The sequence below is a fragment of the Mustelus asterias genome, chromosome 18, assembly GCF_964213995.1.
Source record: "Mustelus asterias chromosome 18, sMusAst1.hap1.1, whole genome shotgun sequence".
In the NCBI taxonomy this organism is placed as follows: Eukaryota; Metazoa; Chordata; class Chondrichthyes; order Carcharhiniformes; family Triakidae; genus Mustelus; species Mustelus asterias.
Genome location: NC_135818.1, coordinates 10767420 through 10786499, shown reverse-complemented (window position 1 = coordinate 10786499; position 19080 = coordinate 10767420). Strand labels below are relative to the sequence as shown.

Below are 19080 nucleotides of genomic sequence, written 5' to 3'. Positions count from 1 at the left end.
TTGCATTTTCAATCCTTATCTGGGGTTGGCCCTGAGCTCACCAATTCATGGCTCCCAATACTGGGGCTGTTTGCTCAGTGGAGTGGGGGGCTGGTTCTGGCATCCCGGAGGTTGGGGTGGCACAGAGTGGTGGGGGTAATGGGGGGGATAGGCACAATTTGGATCAAGGAAAGGAAGCAAAGGGTCAGAATTCATGGGTCAGCTTGTTTTTTTGTTTTGGACTGTACCCTTCATTCGCAATATTAGTTCCCAACATCGTGAGCTTACTGCTGAACTCATATCTTTTCAATAGGTATGACTGATCTGCCACAACCGTGACAGTTTATTTTTAAAACCAGGAAAGCCAATAAATACCCATCTTTGGACACTAAGGGGTAATTTAGCACGGCCAATCCACCTAACCTGCACATTTTTGGAGTAGGCAATGAAGTTACTGTAAAACCCCCCTGGTCGCCAAACTCTGGCGCCTGTTCGGGTACACTGAGGGAGAATTTAGCATGGTCAATGCACATAACTCGCACATTTGATGGACACAGCAAAGTGGGCGGCACGGTAGCACAGTGGTTAGCACTGCTGCTTCACAGCTCCAGGGACCTCGGTTCGATTCCCGGCTTGGGTCACTGTCTGTGTGGAGTTTGCACATTCTCCTCGTGTCTGCGTGGGTTTCCTCCGGGTGCTCCAGTTTCCTCCCACAGTCCAAAGATGTGCGGGTTAGGTTGATTGGCCATGTTAAAAATTGCCCCTTAGAGTCCTGAGATGCGTAGGTTAGAGGGATTAGTGTGTAAATATGTAGGGAAACTGGGGTAGGGCCTGGGTGGGATCGTGGTCGGTGCAGACTCGATGGGCCGAATGGCCTCCTTCTGCACTGTAGGGTTTCTATGATTTCTATGATCTTTCGGACTGTGGGAGGAAACCAGAGCACCCGGAGGAAACCCACGCAGACACTGGGAGAACGTGCAGACTCCACACAGACGGTCCCCCGAGGCCGGAATCAAACCCAGATCCCTGGTGCTGTGAGGCAGCAGTGCTAACCACTGTGTCACCCAGCTGGAAAGCCTCAGTTCACAAGGCTGGGTGAGTTCAACTGACCACCTTAACTGGTGAATGCGCAATGCCCAGCTCATGAATGGAAGGATATTAAGCAGGGCAACATGGTGGTATAGTGGTTAGCACTGTCGCCTCACAGCACCAGGAACCCGGGTTCAATTCCCGGCTTGGGTCGCTGTTGGTGTGGAGTTTGCATATTCTCCCCATGTCTGCGTGGGTTTCCTCCGGGTGCTCCAGTTTCCGCCCATAGATGTGCAGGTTAGGTGGATTGGCCGTGCTAAATTGCCCCTTAGTGTCAGGGGGACTAGCTAGGGTAAATGCATGGGGTTATGGGGATAGGGCCTGGGTAGGATTATGGTCTGTGCAGACTCGATGGGCCGAATGGCCTCCTTCTGCACTGTAGGGATTTTATGAGTCTGTAAAAAGGAAAAACATTACCAAAGTTATCTGTACAAACTGAACAATGCGGTCCAGAGAGAAAACCTCTCTCCACCCATATCACACCATCCCCTTTATCATGAACATTTTCAGAGACTTAGCATTTCCACAAGGCTTTGCTGTATTTGGACTGATGGAGAGTGAGCACAGACACATAAATTTAGATCAAGTATCAACTCTCTAATGTATTAATCTGCACAACAAAAGATATGCACAAACGCAAGAAAAAAGGGAAGCCAGACCTTTCGCAGCTTTGCATAGTCAATGAGCTCTGGCCGGTGTCTATGGATAAGAGCACAGAATCCAAGGCCATCCTTCCAACTAAAAACAGAGAAGTGGGAAGAAATTTACATCGACATTAACATTTCCTCGTTTCAGTTTCACACTCCATTTACACTCTGAAACTACTCGAGACTGAACGTTATAACGAAGTCCCGATACTTTAAAGCAATGCTAAATTCTTCCCTCTGCCGGAATCTAACTTCACCGGTAGCACAGTGGTTAGCACTGCTGCCTCACAGCGCCAGGGACCCAGGTTCGATTCCCGGCTTGGGTCGCTGTGCAGAGTCTGCACGTTCCCCGTGTCTGCGTGGGTTTCCTCCGGGTGCTCCGGTTTCCTCCCACAGTCCGAAAGACGTGCTGGTTTAGGTGCGTTGGCCATGCTAAATTCTCCCTCAGTGTACCCAAACAGGCACCGGAGTGTGGCGACTAGGGGATTTTCACAGTAACTTCATTGCAGTGTGAATGTAAGCCAGCTTGTGACACTAATAAATAAACTTAAAAAAACTTAAGCTTAAAACGTAATACACATCCACCTTCCTCCCTAAAGCTGCATGCAAACAGCTTAAGGAATACTGGTACTCAGCACCAATTCCATCGGCCTGAATGCCCGGTGGTGCAAAGGCAGTATTATGCAAACAATTCCTTTAACAGCAGAGGACCTTTTAAAGTCTTACAGCTAAGTTAATGCTTTATACCTTTGTAAAGACAGTTTAACTATCGTCACTAAACCAGGCAAAGGCGCTAGCCAGACTGGATCATCCTCCTGGTATTGTTTGGCAACTATCAGTTGAATTTAACTTATAGATTTGTTTAAGGTGGATGCTGTTTGGGGGACATTGTGGCACAGTGGTTAGCACTGCTGCCTCACAGCACCGGGGACCCGGGTTCAATTCCAGCCTCGGGCCACGTTCTCCCCGTGTCTGTGTGGGTTTCCTCCGGGTGCTCCGGTTTCCTCCCACAGTCCAAAGATGGGATTAGGTGGATTGGCCATGCTAAATTGACCCTAGTGTCAAGGGGATTATCAGGGTAAATATGTGGGGTTACGGGAATAGGGCCTGGCTGGGATTGTGGTCAGTGCAGACTTGATGGGCTGAATGGCCTCCTTCTCAACTGTCGGGTTTCTATAAACAGAGAATTCTTACTGAGTCCAGGTATTGGGGATATAGTTTGGAACAAGGTGTCATTTCCAGATAAAACGGTATTACTCCGGTGTTGTGTGTAGAATGAGAGTAGAATTATTTGTCTTCTTTCATTTAATAAATGAATAAATAAATGAAATAAATAAGGGTGGCGCGGTGGCAGAGTGGTTAGCACTGCTGCCTCACAGCGCCAGTGACCCGGGTCCAATTCCGGCCTCGGGTCACTGTCTGTGTGGAATTTGCACATTCTCCCCGTGTCTGCGTGGGTTTCCTCCGGGTGCTCCGGTTTCCTCCCACAGTCCAAAGATGTCCGGGTTAGGTTGATTGGCTATGCTAAATTTATCCTAATGTCAGGGGATTAACAGGTTAAATATGTGGGGTTGCAGGAATAGGGCCTGGGTGGGATTGTGGTCAGTGCAGACTCGATGGGCCGAATGGCCTCCTTCTGCACTGCAGGGATTCAATGAAATAGTCTTTAGTAATTGTTACACTATGACTGGGGTGCTTATTCTTACGAGTGGTTTCACGTGACTCGATTGGAACATACAAGCTTTGAGGGATATTGACAGGATGGATGTGAAGAGGATGCTTTCTCTTGGGGGGGGATCTAGAACTAAGGGGCCAGTGTTTAAAAATAAAGGGTTGTCCATTTACAAAAGAGATGAGGTGAAGTCTTTTCCCTGGGTCCTGAATCTCCGAAACCTTCTCCCTGAAAAGCAGGTGGAAGGAGAACCTTGAATATTTTTAAGGCAGATTAGGATAGATTCTTGGTTTAGCAACAACTAATCAACTGAGGTTTGGATTGTAATGTTTAATTACGATCTCAAACAGGAAGCATTAAAAGTCTTGCTGAATATCTTAAACGCAGGAGTACGTGTTTTACGACTGGGGGTTACCTGATGTGGAAGTTCTGGATGTTGACGTTCTTGTAGGGAGCCGTCTTACGTTGACACCACAGGAGGAGCCCTTCTTTTGCAGACGTCTCTGTGAAAACCAGAGGCAAACTTGAAACCAACGCACCACCGTTTAAGGTGAGAGAGACAACATTTACCAGACGGTTCTGAGGGTAGATCTCTACCCTCTAGGGCGGCACAGTGGTTAGCACTGCTGCCTCACTGCACCAGGAGCCTGGGTTCGATTCCCGGCTTGGGTCACCGTCTGTGTGGGGTCTGCACGTTCTCCCCGTGTCTGCGTGGGTTTCCTCCGGGCGCTCCGGTTTCCTCCCACAGTCCGGAAGACGTGCTGGTTAGGGTGCATTGGCCATGCTAAATTCTCCCTCAGTGTACCCGAACAGGCGCCGGAGTGTGGCGACTAGGGGATTTTCACTGTAACTTCATTGCAGTGTTAATGTAAACCTACTTGTGACACTAATAAATAAACTTTGAAACTTTAAACCTGGAGCAGACAAAGTGGTGCTGTTTAGAAGAATTGAATCTTAACATCCCCCTCACAAGAAAGGTGACACAAATACATTCCTTAAAGGCACAGTATTGTCACAATTAGGACTCCATCATTTACAGGAATGTTGCACATTAATTTTCTTCACCAGCTATTTTATCCCAAGGACTGTGTTGCAATAAGGGAAAAATCTATTTGTTCTCCCGGTGGTGAAGGGGAGGTTACAAATAATTATCATTAAGATGCCAGACCCCCTATTGAAGAGCGTGTATGTTTTTAGCTGGCAGCAGAGAAAATTATTTTAAACACAGAGTACTTAATTCATGGAACGGGCACTGTACAAGATTTGTGTTGGCTGCAATTTGCTGGTTATTGTTGGTTAGAATTGATCAGGTTCCCTGGCTGGTAACTGCTTAAACATTGAGGAGGACAATTACAGCCACTATTCTTAAACATATCCGTTTTTCTACAATTCAGAAAGCAGCGTAAGGTCACAGTGAGAACAGCCTCTTGTGGAAGATCGAAGCCAAAAAGCTTTTGGTGCTCATAGAGTCATAGAATCATAGAAACCCTACAGTACAGAAAGAGGCAATTCGGCCCATCGAGTCTGCACCGACCACAATCCCACCCAGGCCCTACCCCCATATCCCTACATATTTTACCCGCTAATCCCTCTAATCTACGCATCCCAGGACACTAAGGGGCAATTTTAGCATGGCCAATCAACCTAACCCGCACATCTTTGGAGTGTGGGAGGAAATCGGAGCACCCGGAGGAAACCCACGCAGGCACGAGGAGAATGTGCAAACTCCACACAGACAGTGACCCAAGCCGGGAATCGAACCCAGGTCCCTGGAGCTGTGAAGCAGCAGTGCTAACCACTGTGCTACCGTGCCGCCCGTGCCGCGAGTCAGAGAGGTTTACAGCATGGAAACAGCCTTCGGCCCAACCTGTCCATGCTGCCCCTTTTTTTTTTAAGCCACCGAGCTTATCCCAATTGCCTGCGTTTGGCCCATATCCCTCTATACCCATCTTACCCATGTAACTGTCTAAATGCTTTTGAAAAAGATAAAATTGTACCCGCCTCTACTACTACCTCTGGCAGCTTGTTCCAGATACTGTGAAAAAATTGCTCCTCTGGACTCTTTTGTATCTCTCCCCTCTCACCTTACACCCTCTAGTTTTAGACTTCCCTACCTTTGGGAAAAGATGTTGACTATCTAGCTGATCTATGCCCCTCATTATTTTGTAGACCTCTCTATAAGATCACCCCTAAACCTCCTACGCTCCAGGGAAAAAAGTTCCAGTCTATCCGATGACCCTATGATTTGGCCACAGCAACGGGTGGGATTTTCCACCCACCGCCCCAGCATGTTTTGGGGTCGTGGAAGCAGCTTGCCATTGGCCAGCGCTATCAATGGGTTACCCCGTTGTTCGCTCCTTTCGCCGCCGGGGAAACCACGGTTGGGGGGTCGCCATCAGTGGGACCCAAGATCCTATCGGTGGGAATGGCCGGTGATTTTTGGCTGCTCTGTTTTCATTCATCAGTAGGTATGAAAAGTTTTCATGGTAATTCCAAGAGGGAACCTACTAACCTTCAACTGAGATATCCTGAATTGCGAATCGGAGGATGATTGTCCAGATCATGCCGAGCGTCATCTTTGCATTTCCATCCACAATTTCTGGAAGAAGAGAGGAAAGGAAGCAAGCAGTTAGCACAATGTCTCAAACAACTCTTTCCATCATCTTTACCGGAAGACTCAAGTTAGTTATCAATTCCATTTCCCATCAAAACCAACCAGGCATTCCATTCTGAAACTCAAGCTAGAGGTGTCCTCATTCCAAAATTTGAGATTCAATACAGTTCAGTACGAGAGTTAAACTCACTTATGCAGTTTTGTGTTTCAAGTACAAGAAGTTGGCCCAGATACACAAACCCTTGTCTGAGCCTGGATATAGGATGAATGAACACCGCTCGACAATCACCAGGCAAGACTGTTCTCTTCCTGTGGGGGAGCACTTCAGCAGTCACGGGCATTCAGCCTTGGATCTTCAGGTAAGCGTTCTCCAAGGCGGCCTTCATGACACACGACAGCGCAGAGTCGCTGAGCAGAAACTGATAGCCAAGTTCCGCACACATGAGGACGGCCTAAACCGGGATGTTGGATTTATGTCACATTATCAGTAACCCCCACGGCTTGCCCCTGGTCTTGCATAATCTCACCAGCTTTTCTGTCTGGAGACAATACACATCTCTTTAACCTGTGTTTAATGTTCCCTCCAACCACATTATCTGTACCTTTTAAGACCTGGCTGGCTGTAGACATTTGCATTCTAATTAGTATTCTGTAACTTGATTTCTGTGTCTGTGCACTGTTGGAGAACAGAGACCACTCCATCTGACGAAGGAGCAGCAAGCTCCGAAAGCTTATGGTATTTGCTACCAAATAAACCTGTTGGACTTTAACCTGGTGTTGTGAGACTTCTTACTGTGCTTACCCCAGTCCAACGCCGGCATCTCCACATCCTGGATATAGATACAGCTCTGACAAAGGGTCACCCAGACTTGAAACAATTGCTCTATTCGCTCCCCACAGATGCTGTCAGACCCGCTGAGATTTTCCAGCATTTGGTTTCAAATTCCAGCATCCGCAGTATTTTGCTTTTATATAGATACAGCCTCTTTCAAAAGCTGGCCCCCAGGCTAATCTGACGTCCTGACAGTTCAGTGAATCATCTGCATGATCTTCCAGTATATTTACTGGTGAAAGTGCTTTCCCGATCAACTTCACTTGTGGCTCTCCTCGATGCTTGCTTTCCACATCACTTGAAGATTGGACAGAATTGATGTATTCCTCTCTCCTTTCCCTAGAGCTGCATCTTATCCAGCTCTGTCACCATTATCCACACATGGCAAAAAAGATCCTGAATAGTCTTGATAAGGTGGAAGGGAAAAGGATGTTTCCTCTTGTGAGAGAGTCCAGAACTAGATGGCACTATTTTAAAGTTAGGAGTCACCCTTGTCGCTTTTTACAAGTTTATTTATTAGTGTCACAAGTAGGCTTACGTTAACACTGCAATGAAGTTACTGTGAAAATCCCCTAGTCGCCACACTCCTGCGCCTGTTCGGGTACACTGAGGGAGAATTTAGCATGACCAATGCACCCTAACCAGCACGTCTTTCGGACTGTGGGAGGGACGACGGACGACCTGATAGAAGTCTACAAGATTACGAGGGGTATGGGCAGAGTGGATAGTCAGAAGCTTTTTTCCAGGGCGGAAGAATCAATTACTAGGGGGCAGAGGTTTAAGGTGCGAGGAGCAAGGTTTAAAGGAGATGTACGAGGCAGGTTTTTTTACACAGAGGGTGGTGGGTGCCTGGAACTCGCTGCCGGGGGAGGCAGTGGAAGCAGATACAATAGTGACTTTTAAGGGGCGTCTGGGTAAATACATGAATAGGATGGGAATGGAGGGATTTGGTCCCTGGAAGTGGAGGGGTTTTAGTTAAGTCGGGCAGCGTGGTTGATGCAGGCTTGGAGGGTCGAAGGGCCTGTTCCTGTGCTGTAATTTTCTTTGTTCTTTAAAACTGGAGCAGCCGGAGGAAACCCACGCAGATACGGGGAGAAAGTGCGGACTCCGCACAGACAGTGACCCAAGCCTGGAATCGAATCCGGGTCCCTGGCGCTGTGAGGGACCATTGTGTCACCGTGCTATCCTCTAACATGGAGATCAATTCAAGAATTCAAACAGCTCCTATTCTGGTTACCGATCTAGCACTAATTTGCTAATGTACCATTGTTTTAATTTTGTTTTAAATGTACAAGCAGCGCACCATATGACAGCTTTGCAGATGCTACCAATTGGGACTTGTTCAATATATGCCCAGGAAGTAGCTATGGCAACAGTGGAATGATCTTTAGCATTGCAAAATGTGAACAGGATAGGAAGCACTCAGCCACCAATTTTTCTTGGAAGTAGCTTGCGTGTGTGCGCGGGCGTGTATTTGTTTTATTTGGTGTACTGATGCTGACTCGTTCGTCTGATCCATGCCCTCCGCCTGTACCTGCCCAGAGAAGAATTCACAATTATGGTGCTGCAAAATGTTTCCATTTCGTTGTTAAAGCCTTCGATCACACTCAGTAACACAATTCCTAATTAGTTTGTCCAATGGCCACAGATTCATTCAGCTAGTTCAACATCCTGTAAAAAGATTGAAGGGTAAATCACCAGCATTCGTCTTCCTGAGTATATATCTCCCATTGACCTTATATAACTAGTGCCTACGTACTGAGAATGTTATCATACGAAATGGGCTTTAATTAGTTTGTGTAAATCAATAAGGCACTTTCATTAGACATCTGATCGTAGAAACCAGTATCTATTAAGTAAAGACATCAATGGCTGCACGTATCAACAGCAAACATACGTAGTTTCAATGAAAACTTGAGCTAATTGACTTTGTAAATTTCATTCAGCAAATGCATGCAAAGTAATACGAAACACACGCACGATGCCGCGCGCGCGTGAAGTCTGCACGTTCTCCCCATGTCTGCGTGGGTTTCCTCCGGGTGCTCCAGTTTCCTCCCACAGTCCGAAGGACGTGCTGGTCAGGTGCATCGGCCATGCTAAATTCTCCCTCAGTGTACCTGAATAGGCGTCGGAGTGTGGCGACTAGGGGATTTTCACAGCCACTTCATTGCAGTGTTAATGTAAGCCTACTTGTGACGCTGATAAATAAACTTGAAAGTGAACATTTCTTGCTGATGATATTTTTGTATCTATTCAGTTATACATGAGAACCAGGATTCCACCAATAATCATGGAATGGATGAAATAACAATGTACAGCCTCGGGTCACTGTCTGTGTGGAGTATGCACATTCTCCCCGTATCTGCATGGGTTTCCTATGGGTGCTTCGGTTTTCTCTCACAGTCCAAGGATGTGCTAGTTAGGTAGATTGTCCAAATATGTATACATTAGGGGGGATTAGAGGGAAAAATATGTGGTTACAGAGATAAAGCCTGGATGGGATGCTTTATCGGTGACTCGATGGGCCAAATGGCCTCTTTCTGCACCGTAGGGATTCAGTGAAGGAATGAGACTCCATACTTGTGAAAGTAAGTTCACAGCGCTCGAGGTTTTCTTTGACAGTAATTAAGACTTGGCAACTCACCAAACCTCCTTCCAACCCGGTGTCTTTACCACTTACAAAAAAAGGTCAACAGGGAATAGCACCACCTGTAAAGTTCCCCTCCTGTTCACACACCATCCTGATGTTGAACCAAATTAAAAATCTAGCACTTCCTCTCTAATAGCACTGTGTCTGTGTACCTGTACCAGATTAACAGTCATGGTTTAAACCACCACCCTCTCAGGAGGTAGGCAACAAATGCTCGCCGGCCACTCTCCACATCCTAAGAATAAACTAAAATGAAAATCAAGCCTAGGGCTGCACTGGTTAGCACTGCTGCCTCACAGCGCCAGGGACCTGGTTCAATTCCAGCCTCGGGTCACTGTGTGTGTGGAGTCTGCACGTTCTCCCCGTGTCTACGTGGGTTTCCTCCGGGTGCTCCGGTTTCCTCCCACAGTCCAAAGATGTGCGGGTTAGGTGGATTAACCATGCTAAATTGACCCTTACTGTCAGGGGATTAGCAAAGTAAATATGTGGGGTTGCGGGAATAGGGCTTGGGTGGGATTGTGCAGACTGGATGGGCTGAATGACCTCCTTCTGCACTGTAGGGATTCAATGATTCTAATCGAGTAGCTTTAGTTGACAGCCACTATCACAACTAAAGCCCTAACTACTGATAAACTCCTCGGATCAACACCATTGTCTTTGACAGAACAAGCCACTGGACTGAACATGACTTCGCGTTCTCAGTGTTGCTCCGATAGTGCATGCCAATTTTGTATTGGGGGGAAAGTGTGGAGCAGCTCCAATTGGGCCACTCCTAATGACAATGTTTGAAGTCTTCATATAAAAAACCTTTCCATTCTACACCCAAGAGGTGTAATAAGTCTTTGGAGGCAGAAGTCCCTTCACCAAAATCCCTTTATTTACAAACTCTAACAGCAATACACAGAGTGCTATCAGTCAGCAGTCTACCTCCGGGGGTGCCAGAGGAACTGACACACCCCGTTAAGTACAATGCAAAGACTCCCTGATTGGCCCATCAATTGGATCCTTAATCAGGGAACTCTTCTTGTCCAACCAAATAAACAAAATCAAATTAACTTAGGGACAACTCAAAAGGGGCAGCTCCCCAAAAAGGAGGGGAACCACCCAAAACAAAAAACAAAGCAGAAAGGAAACTTAAAACATCAAATTAAAATGTGATTATAAGGGTCAATAACACACCCCAGTCCCTGCAGTGCCCAGCGGGCATGGAGGGCATCAACAGGATCCTTAATCAGAGAGTTAATACTTCAATAGGTCAACCTCAATGGCCTGATTGAAGTCATTGCAAGAGGTACAAATAAAATGTGAAGAAACCACGTCAAGATAAGCTATTGATTTAAACATTCCCAAAAGTGGCAGCAGATGTTCCTTTCACTGGTCTACTGGCTTGGAAGGGGGGAACTGGCGGACACAGACTCACACATCTCCTAGTGGTTAGGTGGAGAGAGACTGGCATCTCCTTGGCACCTCACTTACCTTTCCCTTCGCTCTGGGAATAACATACATCGGAGGGAAAAGCAGAAGGTGGTAAAAGGAAAAAGAAAAAAAATAAGTTAAAGCGGGCCATGAAAGTCCTTTAACAATTCCAGGCAGAATGACTGTGCGCTGCCAAAACCCATTGAGATTACTTGAATCAGCCATTTTTAGAAGGGGTATCATGGAGTCATAGATTCATTCAGTAAAGAAAAGGCCATTTCGCCCATCGAGTCTGCACTGACAATATCTACCACTGAAGAAATCCCATTTTTAAAAAAAAACTTGATTTATTAGTGCCACAAGACAGTTTACATTAACACTGCAATGAAGTTACTGTGAAAATTCCCCCAGTCACCACACTCTGGCGCCTGTCCGGGAGAATTTAGCACGGCCAGTGCGCCTAACCAGCACATCTTTCAGACTGTGGGAGGAAACCGGAGCATCCGGAGGAAATCCACGCAGACACAGGGAGAACATGCAGACTCCGCACAGACAGCGACCCAAACCGGGAATCGAACCCAGGTCCCTGATGCTGTGAGGCAGCAGTGCTAACCACTGTGCCACCCATTTTCCTGCACTTGTCCCATATCCTTGAATATTAAGATATTTCCAGGGATCGTCCAAATACTTTTTAAAGGTTGTAATGTGTCCAGCCTCCACTACCTTCCAGGCAGCGCATCCCAGATACCCACCACCCTCTGAGTGAAAAAGTTTTTCCTCAAATCCCTTCTGAATCTCCTGACCCTCACCCTAAAACTAAGCCCCCTCATGATTGACCCCTCTGCACAGTTTAAGCTGTAAAATCTCTTCTGGGCAGACCTACCATGAAATACAAGTTACATTAGTAAGTGTGAGCTAAAAGACTCACTGGATATAGTCGCTGGACTGCATGGTCTGAAGGGAAAACACACAATTCAAGTCTTATGGGTCAAGCAGCAAGCAGATCAATCAGGATCCAATTTGTCTAGGCCTAATTGGAGGCCTTGACTCTGATGTCCACAGTCTGCCTTCAAGTCGACATTTCTCACAAACCGAATGCAACCCAACACCTTGAGGCACGGATTTCAGTTGGTTACTGGAGGGACCACAAGAGTTTTACTAGCCAGAGGCAAAGGGAAAACTTCAAACAGGCAGTTGGTGGGGCACACTGCCCGTGGTCTTTCCCCTCCCTTGGGAGTCAGCAGCTGTAAACAGACTGGCGCCACCTCCACTTTCCACTCATGCCAACGCCACCACCAGAGGAACAGAGGCATCATCTGTTCTGGCAAACCGCGGGTGAAACAGGGAAAGAGCCAGCCGGTGGAAAACAAAATGAAGCAACTCACAAACAACAACAGCGCAAACACTGCAGTTAAACGAATGAGAGGCAATCTTATTGAAAGGTGGAAGGTTACTGAGGGGGCTTGAGGATAATGCTAAGAGGATGTTTCCCCTTGTTGTTGGGGAATCTAGAACCAGGGGACAAGGTTTAAAGATAAGGGGTGGAGTTCTCCCGTCCCGCCTGCCACGGGAATCATAGAATCCCTACAGTACAGCAGGAGACCATTCGGCCCATCGGGCCTGCACCGATAACAATCCCACCCTATCCCTGTAACCCCACATCTTTTACCCTGTTAATCCCCCGAAACTAGGGTCAATTTAGCATGGCCAATGCACCTTAGGTTTACATTAACATTGCACAGAAGTTACTGTGAAAATTCCCCAGTTGCCACACTCGGGCTCCTGTTCGGGTACATTGAGGGAGAATTTAGCACGGTCAATGCACCCTAACCAGCACAACGTCTGGAGTGTGGGAGGAAACGGGAGCACCCAGAGGAAACCCACACAGACACGGGGAGAACATGCAAACTCCACACAGGCAGTGACCCAAGCCAGGAATTGAACCCGGGTCCCTGGCGCTGTGAAGCAGCAGTGCTCACCACTGTGCCACCGTGCCACCCCATAGTGGGCAGGACAGAAAAGTCAGCAGACCTCGGGCGGGAATTTCCAGTCTTGGGCAAGCTTGGCTAGAAAACCCGGCCCAAGGTGTCTCTCTTATTTAAGAGAGTGATGAGGAGGAATTTCTTACTCTCAGGGGAGAACTTAACTTCGGAATTTTCTTCCACAGAGAGCAGGAGGCAAGGTTACTGAATATGGACTGAACGTAGAGTTCATCAGACTTTTGAATGGACCTTATATTAAGTTGATCTTTTTCTACACCCTAGCTTTTGATTTGATTTATAATTGTCACATGTATTGGGATACAGTGAAAAGTATTGTTTCTTGCACGCTATACAGACAAAGCATACCCTTCATAGAGAAGGAAAGGAGAGTGTGCAGAATGTAGTGTTACAGTCATAGCTAGGGTGTAGAGAAAGATCAACTTAATACGAGGTAGGTCCATTCAAAAGTCTGATAGCAGCAGGGAAGAAGCTGTTCTTGAGTTGGCTGCTGCGTGACCTCAGACTTTTGTATCTTTTTCCTGACCGAAGGAGGTGGAAGAGAGAATGTCCAGTGTGTGTGGGGTCTTTAATTATGCTGGCTGCTTTCCCGAGGCAGCAGGAAGTGTAGACAGAGTCAGTGGATGGGAGGCTGGTTTGTGTGATGGATTGGGCTACATTCATGACCTTTTGTAGTTCCTTGCAGTCTTGGTCAGAGCAGGAGCCATACCAAGCTGTGATACAACCAGAAAGAATGCTTTCTATGGTGCATCTATAAAAGTTGGAGAGAGCTATGACTATAACACTATATTCTGCACCCTCTCCTTCCCTTCTCCCTTATGTACTCTATGAACGGTATGTGTTGTCTGTATAGCGCGCAACAAACAATACTTTTCACTGTCTCCCAATACATGTGACAATAATAAATCAAATCAAATCAAACCATCGGTTAGGAGAAAATTAGCCACCAACAAGCTCAGAATTTGAACTCCACACTCAAGTGGCAGTTTATTAACAGCCTCAAGTAGCCTGTCTCCTGGAGGGACAGGAGAACATTCAGCAAACACGAATGGATTGTGGGGGAGGCATGGGGGGGGGAACAGGGAGGTTAGTGGGGAGTCCTGTAAAGGACAAAATAGGAAAATGATAAAAGTAAATGAGATCTCGGTGAACGTAATTAGTTCTTCATCCGAGATGGACCATCCAGCGCTATCTTCTTCCTGAACGTGAGATTTCTTCAGTCAAGAAGGAATTGGAGTGGAATTTCCTTTCAATTGCTGAGACTGACTGGGACTGCGAGGGGGAAGAAGGGATTACTGGCAGCATCAGCGCTCCTTCCTACCGGATCACTGAGCTTGGGCACAGTGACAGGTCTGGGCTCGACACGCACAGGCTTCAGAGTCAGACTTCCTCCCCATCACTCCCTGTGGCCCGCAGCTAGAGATACCGCCCATCTTAACACAAGCCAAGTCACTGTGTGTGCAGAATTCTGCACTGACCAACACCTGCTGAGGCAGAGAGAGGTTAGTCCAGGCTGTCTGCAGCCAGCTAATAACTCGCTCGCTCCCAATAAAGTGCTCTCAGTTAAAAGGAAACCCATTTAAACTCGAGTGTTATGTTTTCTTTTCTCCTGGTTACTGCAGAACGCTGCCCCCCACCGTCACCGTCTGGTTGTGTCACAGCTTGGTATGGCTCCTGCTCTACCCAAGACTGCAAGGAACTACAAAAGGTCGTGAATGTAGCCCAGTCCATCACGCAAACCAGCCTCCCATCCATTGGCTCCGCCTACACTTCCCGCTGCTTCGGCAAAGCAGCCAGCATAATTAAGGACCCCCACGCACCCCGGACATTCTCTCTTCCACCTTCTTCCTTCAGGAAGATACAAAAGTCTGAGGTCACGTACCAACCAACTCAAGAACAGCTTCTTCCCTGCTGCCATCAGACTTTTGAATGGACCGACCTTGCATTAAGTTGATCTTTCTCTACACCCTAGCTATGACCGTAACACTACATTCTGCACTCTCTCATTTCCTTCTCTACGAACAGTAAGCTTTGTCTGTATAGCGCGCAAGAAACAATACTTTTCACTATGTGTTAACACATGTGACAATAATAAATCAAATCAAATCAAATCCACCCCGCCTGCCCCCTCTGACCGACAGACAAACCACAACAATGGGCTCGGATGGGACACAAACGTCATCAGATCCTGACCTGTGGCCTCTCTTGTCTTGGCATCGGGATTTAGTGGATCTGGCCAGTTGGCTGCCGTGTCTGTGGGCCCTGTAGATTTTGGAATCAGAGGCTTAAAATAAACTCAGTGACTGGAGTAGGCCGTTCTGCCCATTGAGTTTTACCAGGCTGATTCCGGGGATGGCGGGACTGATGTATGAGGAGAGATTGACTGGGTTACGATTGTTTTCATTGGAGTTCAGACGAATGAGTGGGGATCTCGCAGAGACTTATAAAATTCTAACGGGACTAGACAGGGTAGATGCAGGAAGGATATTCCCGATGATGGGGGAGTCCAGAACCAGGAGTCACAGTCTGAGGATTCAGGGGAGACCATTTAGGATGGAGATGAGGAGACATTTCTTCACCCAGAGAGTGGTGAGCCTGTGGAATTCATTACCACAGGAAGTAGTTGATGCCAAAACATTGAATGTATTCAAGAGGCGGCTGGATATAGCACTTGGGGTGAATGGGATCAAAGGTTATGGGGAGAAAGCAGGATTAGGCTATTGAGTTGGATGATCAGCCATGATCGTAATGAATGGCGGAGCAGCCTCGAAGGGCCAAATGGCCTCCTCCTGTTCCTATCTTCTATGTTTCTATGCTTCTGAGTTCATTCTGCCCTTTTGATTAACTGCGACAACTCTTCCTCTTCAATCCCGACTCTTGTCAATTTGCAATGCCCATTAATAACCAGGAAATTTAGGACCTCACACTGCGGATACATTCCAGTTTGATTCAAGATGGCGCCGGAGCAAAGCGACTTCTTGCAAGCTGTGCCCAGTATACTTTCTAATTCTATCTTTTACTCTCGTGCTATGCTTCTAAAACTTTATTCCAACTCTTTTAAAAACTCTAACAATGCTTTAACTCATTAAGTTGATCTTTCTCTACACCTTAACTATGACCGTAACATTCTGCACTCTTTCCTTCTCTATGAATGGTATGCTTTGTCTGTATAGTCCGCGAGAAACAATACTTTTCACTGTATACCAATACATGTGACAAATATAAATCAAATCAAACTATCCAAATAGTATCAGAAAAATCAATGAATTACAGCCAGTTCCTTCCTGATCTCTTCAAAATTGTCCTGATTAAACTCAAACTGTGGTTTGCCACCCGACAATTACAACATTTAAAATACATTTGGACAGGTACATGGATGAGAAAGGTTTAGAAGGGTATGGGCCAAACACAGGCAAGTGATACTAGTTCAGATTAGGATTAGCATGGACGAGTTGGGCCGAAGGGCCGGTTTCCGTGCTTTATATCTCTATGGCTGGAATTTTACCGATTCCGGGGGCGGGTGAGGCTCGGAGAACAGCATTCTCCATTGGCCTCGGGTGGGATCATACGAACCTGGGGAGGACGCGCTGGTTAAATTCCACCCTATGATCCTACTCTTGCCCAACAGGCGACAATCACTAGACCATTGGAGATGGGAGCAGAGGTAGATCATATGGCCCTTCCAATCTGCTCTGCCATTCCACGCAACCATGGTCGATCTTGGGCTTCAACTCCACTTTCCTGCTGTCATGTTCACAAGACACAAAAGAGACCATAAATCAAACCTCATTCAGCTGATTTAAAAATAGACATTCCCAGATCAAAAACATGACTGCCACAGCTCACATAATTTGCAAGTTGGCTACAGCCCTGGGAATCTCCAGCAGTAATTACCAGACAGAATGCAAGTGTGGAATCTCACACCCATCACTGTGTGGGCCACGCCATCTGTCTAACCAGTACAGAACCTTCAAAACTCATTATACCTACAGAGGCACTGATAGCCACCACCCATCTCCTCGGCTGAACAGTAGATTTTGCCAGAGACATAGGGTGGAATACTTCCGGTTTAGCTTAGTTGGCTGGACAGCTGGTTTGTGATGCAGAGTGATGCCAACAGCGTGGGTTCAATTCCCGTACCGGCTGAGGTTATTCATGAATGCCTTGCTTTCTCAAACTTGGTCCTCGCCTGAGATGGTGGTGGTCCTCAGGTTAATTTGATTTGATTTGGGGCAGCATGGTGGCAAAGTGGTTATCACCGCTGCTTCACAGTGCCAGGGACCCGGGTTCGATTCCGGCCTTGGGTCACTGTCCGTGTGGAGTTTGTACTTTCTCCCCATGTTTGCGTGGGTTTCCTCCGGGTCCTCCGGTTTCCTTCCACTCTCCAAAGATGTGTAGGTTAGATTGATTGGCCAGGTTAAATTGACCCCGAGTATCAGGGGAATTAGCAGGGTAAATGTGTGGAGTTACGGGAATAGGGCCTGGATGAGATTGTGGTCGGTACAGACTCGATAGGTTGAATGGCCTCCTTCTGTACTGTAGGGATTTTATGATTCCATTCCAGGACTAGGCCCCAAGGCAGAGGCGGGAACAGAGAGAGTTTTCCAGCGTGAAGGACACTGGGAATTCAGGTTAGAACATAGAACATAGAACATAGAACATTACAGCGCAGAACAGGCCCTTCGGCCCACGATGTTGCACCGACCAGTTAAAAAAAAACTGTGACCCTCCAACCTAAACCAATTTCTTTTCGTCCATGAACCTATCTACGGATCTCTTAAACGCCCCCAAACTAGGCGCATTTACAACTGATGCTGGCAGGGCATTCCAATCCCTCACCACCCTCTGGGTAAAGAACCTACCCCTGACATCGGTTCTATAACTACCCCCCCTCAATTTAAAGCCATGCCCCCTCGTGCTGGATTTCTCCATCAGAGGAAAAAGGCTATCACTATCCACCCTATCTAAACCTCTAATCATCTTATATGTTTCAATAAGATCCCCTCTTAGCCGCCGCCTTTCCAGCGAAAACAATCCCAAATCCCTCAGCCTCTCCTCATAGGATCTCCCCTCCATACCAGGCAACATCCTGGTAAACCTCCTCTGCACCCTCTCCAAAGCCTCCACATCCTTCCTGTAATGTGGGGACCAGAACTGCACACAGTACTCCAAGTGCGGCCGCACCAGAGTTGTGTACAGTTGCAACATAACGCTACGACTCCTAAATTCAATCCCCCTACCAATAAACGCCAAGACACCATATGCCTTCTTAACAACCTTATCTACTTGATTCCCAACTTTCAGGGATCTATGCACACATACACCTAGATCCCTCTGCTCCTCCACACTATTCAAAGTCCTCCCGTTAGCCCTATACTCAACACATCTGTTATTCCTACCAAAGTGAATTACCTCACACTTCTCCGCATTAAACTCCATCCGCCACCTCTCGGCCCAACTTTGCAACCTGTCTAAGTCTTCCTGCAAACTACGACACCCTTCCTCACTGTCTACCACACATCTCTGGAAGATTCCGGCCATCGCCTGTGGAACCAAGTCTCTGCATACAAACCTTACCTTGCTGCGTCATCGCCAACTTTGAATGAATTTGGTAACTCCTGCTTTCAGCTGGCGGAACTCACCTGAACTTCAACTCCTGCGTGAAGGATCCCTCACGGAGCTCTGACATTCATGTGAATTCATATCCCTTTCTTTGGATTTTTTTTTGTTTTAAAGTTGTTCCTAGTTCTAAAACTGTGTGCGCGTGCGTGCGACTGTGCATGTGTGCGTGTGCATGCGTGTGTAGTCGTGGTGACCATTCCCCGGGTTTGAATGTATGAATAAACAATACTTCTGATTTAACCCCACAGAGAGTTTGCTGCGAGTCACTTTACAATTGATTTCACAAACAGAGGGTTTGGAGAAACAAGCCACTATCCATTTCAAATAGGGATACACCTCTGCTCACAGACAGATGGTGAGAAAAGTAACGCGTTCAGCTCACCCCTCTTCTCCCATTTGTAAAACCGCCTACGCCTCCAAATACCTCCATTCCCTGAGACATCAAAAGCCTGTCTATCCCGGACTGAATTGGGGCGTCGCGGTGGCACAGTGGTTAGCGCTGCTGCCTCACAGCGCCAGGGACCCGGGTTCGATTCCTGTCTCGGGTCACTGTCTGTGT

At 47.1% G+C, this 19080-nt stretch overlaps 1 protein-coding gene across 6 annotated transcripts in view; it reads right to left on the bottom strand.

Annotated features, from left to right (window-relative positions):
- Positions 1-19080, bottom strand: part of actn1 (actinin, alpha 1) — a 235038-nt gene that overhangs the window by 87803 nt on the left and 128155 nt on the right. For all 6 annotated transcript variants that reach the window (XM_078233362.1, XM_078233360.1, XM_078233364.1 and 3 more), the window contains 3 exons: positions 5900-5986; positions 3803-3890; positions 1728-1806 (listed from right to left, as the gene is read on the bottom strand). In XM_078233362.1, coding sequence (XP_078089488.1) covers positions 1728-1806; positions 3803-3890; positions 5900-5986 — 254 coding nt within the window. The remainder of the gene's footprint in view (positions 1-1727; positions 1807-3802; positions 3891-5899; positions 5987-19080) is intronic.